The sequence below is a fragment of the Akebia trifoliata genome, chromosome 4 (assembly GCF_017979445.1).
Source record: "Akebia trifoliata isolate Shusen 1 chromosome 4, ASM1797944v1, whole genome shotgun sequence".
Lineage (NCBI taxonomy): Eukaryota > Viridiplantae > Streptophyta > Magnoliopsida > Ranunculales > Lardizabalaceae > Akebia > Akebia trifoliata.
In genome coordinates, this window is record NC_141378.1 from 17,323,252 (window position 1) to 17,335,361 (window position 12,110).

Below are 12,110 nucleotides of genomic sequence, written 5' to 3' on the forward strand. Positions count from 1 at the left end.
ATAACCAAAACACCTATGTGCCCACTTATAAATCGACTGAGAGTCGAATTCCTAACTCATGTCGACTAAATCCTTTCTTCTTCTTTATATTTTCTATTATTTATGTAACTTTATGCAAATCCATCTCTCTCACACACATACTTCTTCTTCAACCTCAATCAACAACAACAGTTCGACTTCATTCTTTCCCGAGTTTCGTACGTATATATACAATCTCTCTCTCTCTCTCTCCCTCTTTTTTCAATCAAAATTCTATATTTCTAGAGTTTGATTAATCTGTTCTGTAATCTGGGTTTTGTTTTTGAACTTGATTATGTTAATGGGTTTGTTCTTTCTTGGGTGATAGATTCAATCCATAGAACATATTTTAAAGCGAGATATGATTCTTTGCGAGACTATGTCTTAATATTTCTGGAGTTTTAAATTCTATTATGTAAAGTGTAATCTGCGTTTTGTTGATCAACTTGATTATGTTAATGAGTTTGTTCTTTATTGGGTATAGATTCAATCCTTGGAATCTATTTCAGAACAAGAGATGATTTCTTGCCAGACTACAATTTTGGAGGTTCTCAACAACACAGAATCAGGGACTGTTTCTGTTCCAAATGAAACAATTTCTGTTCGAACTTCAAATCGATGGATCAGTAATGTCAGGCAACCCAGATTTGCCAATGGTCCAGCCTTGTCTCATGGACTGCCAATTCCATTGCCTATTTCAAATTATTATCACCCTCATTCAATTCCCATTGAATTCAACAATATGTTCTATTTGCCTCCTCATGCAATTCCATGGCATGTCATACCCTGCTATGATCCTTACTTGACAGGTGAATTGAAAATCTGTAGTTTTTATTTATTTAATTATTGTTATTTTTTTCTTTTTGGAAGATTTTTTACTTGAAAGTTGGTGTTTTCATAGGTTTGGATACTTATTTGTATTTTGCTTTGCCAGTGTCACTACCACCACCCACACAAGTCCCTTATGTGAATATGATATATCCACCATCATATCATCAACCTCCTCAACAGACTAATTTGCCCGACTCGGAATCGGTGTTGTGCGATGCAATACTCAAGCAGATAGAATATTACTTCAGGTATGATGCAAATACAATTGTTGTTTTAATTTCTTTAGTTCATGTAATTGTTGACTTAATCGTCGTTATTTTTCCATTTAGTGATGAGAACTTGAGGAATGATTACTACCTGAAAAAGAACATGGATGAGGAAGGCTGGGTTTCTATTCATCTTATTGCAGGATTCAATTTGGTGAGTAGCCTCATGGTTATGCATGCTTGTTTCACTTTTTTTTAAAAACAATTTAGCTAACTCTAGTTGTTATCAATCTTGTACGAAATTTTCTGAAAAAAAAAAAAAAAAAAAAGAGATCAATTTTCCGATTTCACATTCCAATGATTAATATCATCTTTCGGATTAACGTTAGGAGATACAAACTTTTTTAGCATCACGCTTCAAAGTTTACTTTCCAAATTTAATCACATCCTTACTCCAAAGTTTCCTACACATAACTTATCCAAGTTTCAAACCCTCAAAGGAAAAAACAACACTCAAGTTTGTAACCATTACTTCAACCCAAAAAGAATAATTGAGAGAAATTTATGTGTAAGGACTGCTATGTAGTGGTACATACTAGGAAAAATAGAGGGAAAAAATACATCTCGCCATAATGCATACTAGTCAAAAGGCGGCGCCTCCTCTAATGAGTAACTTTTACAAATGCCTATTAGAGAAAGGCGCGAGAGCCTTTGAGGTGAAATTACCTTCTCTTAAGGCCTCAAGGCTTTTTTATTTTTGATTTTGTTTTTGAGAGTCTTGCTTTGAGGCAATCCTCGAGGCATAAACTTCCAATGGCTTTCTAAACATTGGTCATGTCAGACATTGAAAACAGAACAAATCCTTTTATATGGTTTAGGAGGATTAACCTTAAAGAATGTAATGTGGTGCATATATGCACACCAATATTTATTGGTGATAATATCTTCAATATTTTTTTGAACTCTTTTCCTATCGTTTGCACATTGAACACTTTGTGTCTTTGTTGATGCAAGGGCACTTGCCTATTTAATTTACATAAGTTACAAGGTCCCATTACCATTGCAATTCTTTCGTTCCTCAAAGATTGTTACTCTGTCACTGGCCCTGTTATACTGCTACATGAGAGTTGGTAATACAAAATAGCTTCTATGTGTAAATGTGAACCATTATAGTTATATTATCAGGTCTTGCTCTCATGCTTTGCAAAATTCTGATAAAAGTGAAGTTCTTCATGTTTATAAGCCTACCCATTGTGCCTTCTTTTATTATTATTACTACTCGCTTATAGAGCTTATATTGCCCCCATCAATTTTTTATAGCACACTAAACAATGAAATAAATATGGTGTTGGGACTTGCATATAACCATTCTTTAAAAAAAAATTAAAAAAATACAACACTACCTTCCATTTCTGTTTCTTGTCTGAGGAAACTATTCGATTTGGATTTTTTAAATACCAGACTTCTTTGAGCTCTAAAAGGGCTGGTTATAAGAGTGAGAGGAAGAAATATTAGGTTGGTTGTTGTCAAAGTTGCTCTCTTCTTTATTCCTTGTTATTTTTTCAGCCTCCTCCTCTTCTTTTTTTTTGCTTGTCTATCCTTATGTGATGTGCTTCTTCTTTATTTTTTGTTATTTTTTCAGTCTCCCTCCCCATTTTTTGGCTTGTCTATCCTTATGTGATGCGTTTTATATGATTATATAAATTGGTGTGCTCGTATTTATTTTTCATTTGAAGGGACAGAAATCAAGACCTTGAATTAATGGTCGGTGTTTCAAAGATCCTATTTTCTGTGGATGGTGTATACTATTTTTTTTAGAATATTTTTGTTTGTGTTACAGATTAAATGGAAGACAAACGACATTAATTTAATAATAAGATCATTGCAACCCTCCAACGTCGTTGAAGTGCAAGTAAGTATCATTGGTTGTGTTACACTTTTTTTCAATTTAAATCAATTAAGTTCACTCATAATCCAAATTAAAATTTGTGTCAGGATAAAAAAGTGCGAAGACGTGATAAGTGGAGAACATGGATTCTACCACATGTTTGAAGGTGATAACTGGAGAACAAGTCCAAAATCTTTATCAACTCTGGCTAATCTTTCCTTTGTACTCTTATGAAGAGTCGACCAGAAGATCACTGATATTGCTTACTCATCATGAACCACATGCTTGAGCCGCGGTCCATTTCTCCATATTTCAGATACATGTTTTACGGAGGGGATGGGCCATACTGACAGGTTTAGAAACCTGAGCCCATATTAGGCTTAACTCTGTGGTTAACACAAGCTTAAGTTAGTCCATCTATGACAAACATTTAGAGAACCAAATAAATTGTTGTGCTATTTACTTCTTCAAAATATGTTAGTAGCGTTTTAGTGCTACGGGATATAAAATGGTTACAAATGTGAGTTTAACAATGACGAAATAAAATGGCTACAAAGATTATTTGAATGTAAAAGGTATGCATTTAGTTCAAATGGTTGCTAAAATATTTATGTGGAATCAAAATACCATTCTAATTATATTATTTAGTTCATAGATTCAATAGTCAATTTTTTCAAAGATTTTATTTTCTATTCAATAAAATTTACTTAATAATCAACAACTCAACTGTGGATTAAGGACAAAAAAAGCGCCAACACATGATAACGCGAGGACTTGATACTTGTATCTCTTGAAGCACATCACCTCATTCTATTGAATAAATAATAATCATTAACCAAAACATCCAATCGGATGTGATATTTAGAATGAAAAATGATTTTCTGATACCTTCTTCAAAGAATTGTAGACCATTTACCTCGGGATATGTAGAATCATAAACATTTTCTTATTTATCTCGAGGCAAATTATCTACGGTTCTATGATGGGAGTGTATGTCAAATGGGGACGTCAAATTGTCCCAACTCATTTAGAATAGAAGCAGTAGCTGAGTAAAAGCAAAGAAAAAAACAAGAAGTAAATAAAACCAAATTTAATTAGATTCTTATAATATAACTAACAAGATATCTTGATATCACAAAATTTGTTAACAATTCGGAATACGGGAAAAATTCGAGTTCTATTCGACTTTGGGTTACAAAAATCTGGTCAAAAATTCGATAAATGGGAAATATGCGCATATGCTTTATACATGTGGTATGCATCTCATTTAAAAAATTCAATAACATGATAGTGAAATATTAATGAGGGTGACGATGAAATTGGTGATGGTGATGGTAACAATGATGGTGGTGATAATGAGAACATTGAGGTTATTATTCCATTGATCTATAAAAGAAGACGAAAGTCAATGAACAAATCATCAGTTTCAAAAATTAAGATTGTATCTCAAATCAATTTAGAGGGGCATGCCAACATTTTTTAAAAGATGAAAAAGACACATGTCACCTACAAAGTAAGATTCCTCCAAAATTTTGAAACATGACCACTTCAAAGTGGGACTTGTGCTACACTTTACAACATACACTAAATTAAGAGAGTTACTATAGCCACATCAAGTTTCACTAATGCCACACCAACTATGCAATTCTTTGATGAATTACATAGGAATTGGTCTGGCATTAGTAAAAGTTGGTGTGGCAATAGTAGCTCTCTAAATTAATGTAACATTTTTTTCTGACCAAATTTTATAAAAATTCGTTAAAAAACCTATTTTATTCTTTTTTAACTAATAATATGTGAATTATTCAATAATCTAGAGAATAATACTTTCTTTGAAAAAAGACAACAAAAAAAAAAATCATGATTTTTTCATGAGTTAAACAAGAGATTGCTAAGGTAAAATTCTCCGTGTCCTGAAAGAACACATTGAAAATTGACACCGACGGAAAATGGATAAACTTTAATTTATACGGATTTAACAAATACACCAAAATCATTTAGACAATAACCGTGTGATCATTAAAACTCTTATTTCTTGGGGACATAACATATCAGCATCACCATGCATGTTCTTTAGTCAATATCTTTGGGTCCCATTCTTCACATTATTATCTAATTTGGTCATTTTTTAAGAGAGGTATTCTTTGTTCTAATCATATATTATTTTACGGTTTGATTACTTTAATTTGGTTACCTATGTAAAGGAATATCATTTGAAGTTTAATTTTTATTGACATTTATTCAAACATTTTGAAACAATTTTTTTATGTTTAACTAATTTTGATACTTATTTTAGTTATAAAATGTGTTTTTCTGATGTCTATAGTTATGATTTAGTGTTTTTGTTAATAGAGAAAGTGTTTTCAACGAAAAATGAATTCCCTCTAAAAAATGATCAGAAAATAAATCAATTGGGAAAATGAATTCTAATATAAAACAAAGATATAAATAAATAAATATAAATATAAATAATAATAAAAGAGTTTTTAATGATTAAATATTTGGCTTTCAATTTTGAACACTCCCAGCTTCAGTAGCATTTAGGTTATTTAATATGAGAGTTACTATTGCCACACCCAAATTTACTAACGTGGCTCTAATTTTGTGCAATTCTTTTCGTGATCTACATAGGAATTGACGTGGCATTAGTCAAAGTTGGTGTGGTAATCACAGCTCTCTTTAATATTTTTCTGTCATAGAAGATCGTGGTTAAGGAGTAATGTACTCGATTTAAAAGCATCAGATATCTAAAATAATAACCAAAACACCTACGTGCCCACTTAACTTTGGTATTAATTAATGGACTAATGAAAAATGACCTCAATACTCTAATCCCTTGTTAGCAATTCAGAATATGGTAAAATTTTGATTCGTGAAAAATCCGAGTTCTATTTGATTTTGAATTGTAAAAATTCGATCTAAAATTCGACTAAAATTTTGATAAATGAAAAATATGCAGCATATACTTCATGCTTGTATTATCCGTTTCATTTCAAAAATTTGAAAACCAATAATTTTACCATATGATAGTGATGTTAATAGTGATGATAATGTTAATGGTGATGGTAATAATGATGATGATGATAATGGAGATATTGAGGTTATTGTTCCATTGATGTTTAAAAGAAGACTAAAGTTAATGGACAAATCATCAATTTGAAAAATTAAGGTGTAATATCAAATAAATATAAAAGGGTCATTTCATTATTTTTTTTAAGATAAAAAAATAACATTTGTCACATAAAAATATGGATTCCTCCAAAATTTTAAAGCGTGGACCCTTAAAAGTCAACTTGTATTACATGTTACAACTTACAAATTTACACTTTGCAACATACAATAAGTTATAGTAGCAGTTTTTTTCCAACAAATTTAATAAAATTTTGTAAAAGTCATTAAATTCGTAAAATCATGTTTTATTCTTCTCAAACTTAAAATTCATGAATTATTCAGAATAGTTCAATAATTGGGAGAATAATACTTATATTGAAGAAAAAAAAAAACAAAAAATTCGTGATTATTTCAAGAATTAAGAGGGAGATTGCTAACAAGACTCTATTCTTCAACAAGAAACCAAAAACTCTTTAATTTCTCTTTCCAAAACTAGTCATTTTTATTGCAAAAACTTTTACTCTATTCTTCAACCTTACTTTAACCTTCAAATTTAAAAGAATAATATTAAAATAATGAATTGACGGTGAAGTTAAAATTAATTTACTATGGAGTTTGAAAATTTAAGGATTTGTTATAAGTTGACAATAAATAGGTTATTCTTTGTTTATGTAGAGAAGAAGAACAAGGTTAAATGCCATGTTACCAATTTGAAAGCCCAGGGTTGCAAGGGCTCTCTAAATCATTCAAAAAATAGTTTAATATGGTAGGAGAACAACAAAGTCAAATTATAGCCACAAAGTTCTCCACTTTTTTATTTTTTATTTTTTTAAATAAAACACTATGAACGATGGACTAATTAATTAAATTGACAAATTAACGAATTAATTGTGAAACATGATAACGATTTAATCTTTAGGTCAAATTAATGAATTAATCATGAAAGATAGTAACATTTTATCCTTCAACGTAAAGATTTTACATTTTCAACATTCAAATCTCGAAAAGAACATTGGATTTTAAGAAGCTCAAACATCATTTTTTTTTTCGTTCTTTTTTCCCTCTTTGCTCTCTTATTCATCCTCGTTAAGAAGGTGACTCGGGTAAATTATTTCATCTTAGTATATTTTGTGAAAGAGATGAAACAACAAATTGAGATTGAAAATCATAATCGAACCAAATGGTTAAAATTATCAATCACTAAGATTGCCTCAAAAAAAAAAAAGTTGGGTCATTGCATTTGCATCAAAAGAATGACCCTTCCTTGGATGGGTTTTCTTCCATTCTTCATGTGCAATAAATTCAACTTTTGAAAGTTGAAACGGAATTGGAATAAAGAAAAATAAATAAATAAAAGGGCACTTATAGGGTACAGCAACGTTGGACCAAGTATCCAACAAACCACATGACATAAGAAAGAAATAAAGATGTTCTAAAATATATCTGACCTAGATCTGAATCAACAATTTGGTTCATCGGATTACATATCAATCAGATCAATTTTTGATGAACCATGTCGTACCTCATTCGATTGGTCCCAAATCAACCACAACCTGATCCCGATCCTATCTATCGACAGGACTATAAGTTTTTGCAGTGTTGAATGCAGTGTCGAAAGAAGTCAGTTCAGCATTAAAAAAAAAAAAAGAGATCCAACATACACATCTCCACGAATAATTACTATAAGACCATTCAACCATTTATTAATATACTGATCCAGTGAAACACAACACAGGACTGATACATTTAAAAGATAGAAATACAAAAACAGTCATATATTGGCCCGTCACATTTTTAAATATTTCTCAAATACATTATATATTTATTTTTACCAAAACAGCTATCGTTTGTACAGACATTAAACTGATTTTATTATGTTTTTTTTTTTTTTTCTTTCTCAAATTCATATAAATGAAGTACCCATTTAATTGAATTCATTTTTTCCAAAAAAGGGTATCCTAATACCATGATATCTTTTTGGTAAAATAAATAAATACCAAAACAGATTTTTAAACCTTTTGATAAATATTTTAAAAACGTGGTTGGACCAACATAACCGTTTTCGTAAAACACTCTACATTTAAAAGAAGCGTATCAGACGGTCGACTACTTCCACTAACGAACCGTGATAATATGACGCTCCACTCTAACAAACGCCCCCATCACAGAACCGTAGATCATTTGCCTTGGTATCAAAATAAAAGATTTGTATGCGTATCCCGAGGCAAATAATATACAGTTATGTGACGGGAGCGTATGGGGTGTAGGTCAGAAGGGGGCGTCATATTATCATGACTCTACATTATATACTTTCTAGAAGAGACCAAAACCTCCCCACTCAACGTCATCCGTTGATCGAGGAGATGATCCGACGGATGAGAATGAAGAAGATGAGCTAAGGGACGGCGAAAGTGATTTCTGAGCCGAAGTGGACCAACGTGGTAGCGTTTGAAGATCGAACGAATCAGAGTTGTTGTCATCGTTATTCCTCTTCTTCTTCTTCTCAACCTTCGATTTAAGTACGCGACTCGGTACGCAACCGAATGAAACAGTTTTGGATCGGTGTGAACTCAGCTCGTGAATACAAAGTCTGCGATCAGACCGAGTTCGAGATGTGGATCGGTTGGCGAACTCAATTGGAGGAGAGACGGAGAACCCGGATCCGGCTGGTGGTGGCGTTAGCTGTCGTTGTTGGTAGTGGTGGTGGTGCGGTTTCGGAGTTCCGGGTCGGATCTCCCACTTGAATGGTACGGTTCCTTCTTTCTTGAAGGATTCATCTATCGTCATCTTTATAACAGAACTAACTGAATCACTCTCTCACACCAAGAGAGATTTATAAGTGGGGGGTTATAGGAATGTTAACTACTTAACGGCGAGATTAATGGCGGAAGATTGGGTTGATGGTGGGCCCACAGTTCAAATCTTCAAATGTGATCTAAATTTTTTTTTTTTGTTGACTATTTTGAGTGAATTTTTGTCAGGACATAAGAATCCAAAATTCATTATTGGACACATCATGCGAAATTGGTGGAATCGTGTTCAGTCTTTTGTTGAATTTTAAAAATGTGTAATTTTTTTTTTCCTGAAATTATGGAGTAAAAAATATTTGGGATTTTCCCCAAACATGCCCAACTTATGATCTAAATTCCAATTTCGTACACTCTTCATTCTAATTCTAAAAAACATGCATTTCAACTTTTGAATGAATTTGTCACTTTCAGAATCAATGAATTCATTCGTATATCAATGAATTTGTAGATATTAAAAGTGAGGAACCGATTACGCTATAAAAATAATGAGGAATTAATATGAATAATGTACTAAACTTGGAATTTAGTCATAAAGTCATATGATAATTTGACTTAAGCACGTCACATACTCAATCGACCCCTAACGTGATGGACTTGGGTATTGTAGATCTGCTCTCATCAAGATACAAAATTGTATTTTTTTTATTATTATTGGAAACCATAGGTATGTATCCCAATGACAAGAGCAGATCTATAGTTCCCAAGCTTGTCACATCAGGGGTGTCGATTGAGTATGTAACATGGGAAAGTTAGATTATCACAATTTTTAGTCATATTCAACGCATGAAATGGAGATTCACCCAAATTATATTTCCTCTGTTTTTCAAGTTTTAGATGGAAAAGAATAACTTTTGCCACCCAACTTTTACCTATTGCACTTCAATTACTGAATTTATTTAGAGAGCTACTTTTGGCACTCCACCTTTTATTTAGTACACTCCCAATTTCTTTAACTATTTATCCCATCCCAATTAAAGATTGAATGATGTTGAAGTGACTTCAGGCTAGAACCTCATATCACACTTCTTGACATGAAAGTGAATGAGAATCATAGATTCTTTAATTTTCATCAAGATACAAGTCAAAAAACATCTACAGTTCTCACTTTCAAGTCAAGAAGTGCGATATAAGATTCTAGCTTGAGGTCATTCTGGCACGACTCTTAAAGATTTTACACTCTTCAAGCATTGTGAAGGTTTCTTATTTTGTATTGTATGACCTTTTGTAGTTTAAAATATTAAGGAAAAAATGAAAATAACATAATTTGTTTTTTTAATTTCTTGTAATTTTAGAAAATAACATGCGATTATAATTTTATTCATTTTGACAAAATAACTTTATAAAACTAAGGTAAAATGTAAATGTGGGGCACTTTTGTAGTTCCAAATTTTGATGTCCAACCATACTTACTTCCCCTTCTCTCGTTCTAATAGTAAAGATTATAAATCAATTAGGTAATTATTGTATTATAAATAAAATTATATAATATAAGTTATCAAGATGGGTCGGACTCGGGCCCTGACGATTTTAAAAGCTTGGGTTCGCGCCCTAAACATGAATCAGGCCTAGCACAACCTGATTCAATTGTTACATAGGCCTGATAACACAACCCAAAGCCAGTCCACATTGGGTCGGGTTGGAGCAAAATCTGATCCATTGGCAACCTTGCTTACTGTACAATATTGTCCGAAACCCTAATGAAACCAATCCCTAAGAAACTTGTATTGATCCAAAGATTAATGATTAATTTTCTTCCAATCACACAGAGTATAGACTGAGCTCATGACCATTTCATGATACATCAATTTTTTATGAGCCTCATTTATAGTTGATTTTCAATACATTCTCTGCGATAAGTTTCTATGGGAGAAAACTAAATCAATGTTTTAAAAATCGGTCGATGCTCGAATTGAAATTTTGCTCACTTGGTTGATTCAAGGTCCAACCGGGTCGAATCGATTTCTACTTATTAAAATAAAATATATTATATATTATATATTATATGATGAACAAATAAAATATAAGGTATATGAAAGTAAATTATTTGCTATGAAATAACAATCAATTCTGACTTTTCTTGTAACTTCCATATTAAATATCGGCTTTTAAAAAAGTATCCAAACTTTCAAATTGAAATCCCTTAATTGATGGGTAGGATTTTGTGGCCTTGTAATTCTTGATCTAGTTCTACAGAATCCACACAAAAATGATTTTGTGATGTCAAATTGGTTTAGATGACATAAAGCTTTCGGTGGACAAGAAAGCCAAGAGAGCAATATTTGACAAGATGAACGAGTTAATCTGGAGACAAGACTGAGTTATCTAGTCATCTCGACTGGCCGAGGTGAACTGTTTTAACTTGATTTACAAGCTTAAATAAAATAGATTTGAAGGTGTTTAGTCAACAAGATCATGTTTTATCTACATAATATATAATAAATAATAAATATCTAAATTGTAAAAAAAAATTAATTATCTTAAATAAAAATCCAAAATCTCTGTTCACTTGGTTGGGTTTTATGACTTGATCGAGATTTTCAAAAAGTTCAGTCATCTTGGTTTGTCCACTTTTAAAAGCCTTCATGAAACCTAAGGGGGCCACACCTGACCCTAAATTTGAGTTATTAAAAAACTAAATTCAGGGGGATTGGATCTTTGAAGTAGATCCGAATTAAAAAAAATGGGTTGAACATGGTTAATGCTCCATGTCCTGACTCGGACTTGGTTTGGAATCTGTCAAGATTCCAATATATAATGTTTTAAAAAGTATATTTCTTCATTTTTCAAAATATTTTTTTCAACAATTTTTGTACAACATGAGTTTCTTATAAAATGAAAGAGTCGTAATGATAAAAAGGATTACTATTACAAGTTGAGGGTGATATATTACTCTATCATTTGACGATTTTGATTGACAAGAGATATAAAGTAGTAAATTATCATTAAGATCCCTTTATGATAGGATAATTTACTATTCTACCCCTTGAAGGTGATTTACTACTCTACCCTTTGACGATTTTAATTAACAAGAGACATAAAGTAGTAAATGAACATCAAGACCTCTTTGTGATAAAATAATTTGAGTCCACACTCTTGATTTGATAGAAATTAAGTGTAATTCATAAAGTATGGACCATTATATCCCCAAAATCTTTTTGAAAGCCTATAAATAAAAAGGGTCTCAAGGCTTCTAACAAGAAATTTCTTAGCCTTGAAACTCTAAAAAATCTCATCCCATTTTCTCAT

General features: G+C 31.7%; 2 protein-coding genes across 2 annotated transcripts; one reads left to right on the forward strand and one right to left on the reverse strand.

Moving 5' to 3' along the window:
* LOC147404220 (uncharacterized) lies at positions 1–3,275 on the forward strand. The gene is made up of 6 exons (XM_086437717.1): positions 1–197; positions 503–827; positions 953–1,097; positions 1,179–1,269; positions 2,896–2,967; positions 3,051–3,275. The coding sequence occupies exons 2-6, from the start codon at positions 536–538 to the stop codon at positions 3,105–3,107; spliced, it is 657 nt and encodes a 218-aa protein (XP_086293843.1). The 5' UTR covers positions 1–197; positions 503–535; the 3' UTR covers positions 3,108–3,275.
* Positions 3,276–7,390: 4,115 nt separating this feature from the next.
* On the reverse strand, positions 7,391–8,844 carry LOC147404221 (uncharacterized). Its single transcript, XM_086440089.1, has one exon. The coding sequence runs from the start codon at positions 8,839–8,841 to the stop codon at positions 8,368–8,370; it is 474 nt and encodes a 157-aa protein (XP_086296215.1). The 5' UTR covers positions 8,842–8,844; the 3' UTR covers positions 7,391–8,367.
* Between the last annotated feature and the right edge of the window lie 3,266 nt (positions 8,845–12,110).

Bases quoted from the DNA above. Each gene is read 5' to 3' on its own strand.
- LOC147404221 (XM_086440089.1), bottom strand. From the start codon at position 8,841: ATGACGATAGATGAATCCTTCAAGAAAGAAGGAACCGTACCATTCAAG.
- LOC147404220 (XM_086437717.1), top strand. From the start codon at position 536: ATGATTTCTTGCCAGACTACAATTTTGGAGGTTCTCAACAACACAGAA. The intron at 828-952 runs GTGAATTGAAAA...TTGCTTTGCCAG, and splicing joins CTATGATCCTTACTTGACAG to TGTCACTACCACCACCCACA. The intron at 1,098-1,178 runs GTATGATGCAAA...TTTTCCATTTAG, and splicing joins CAGATAGAATATTACTTCAG to TGATGAGAACTTGAGGAATG.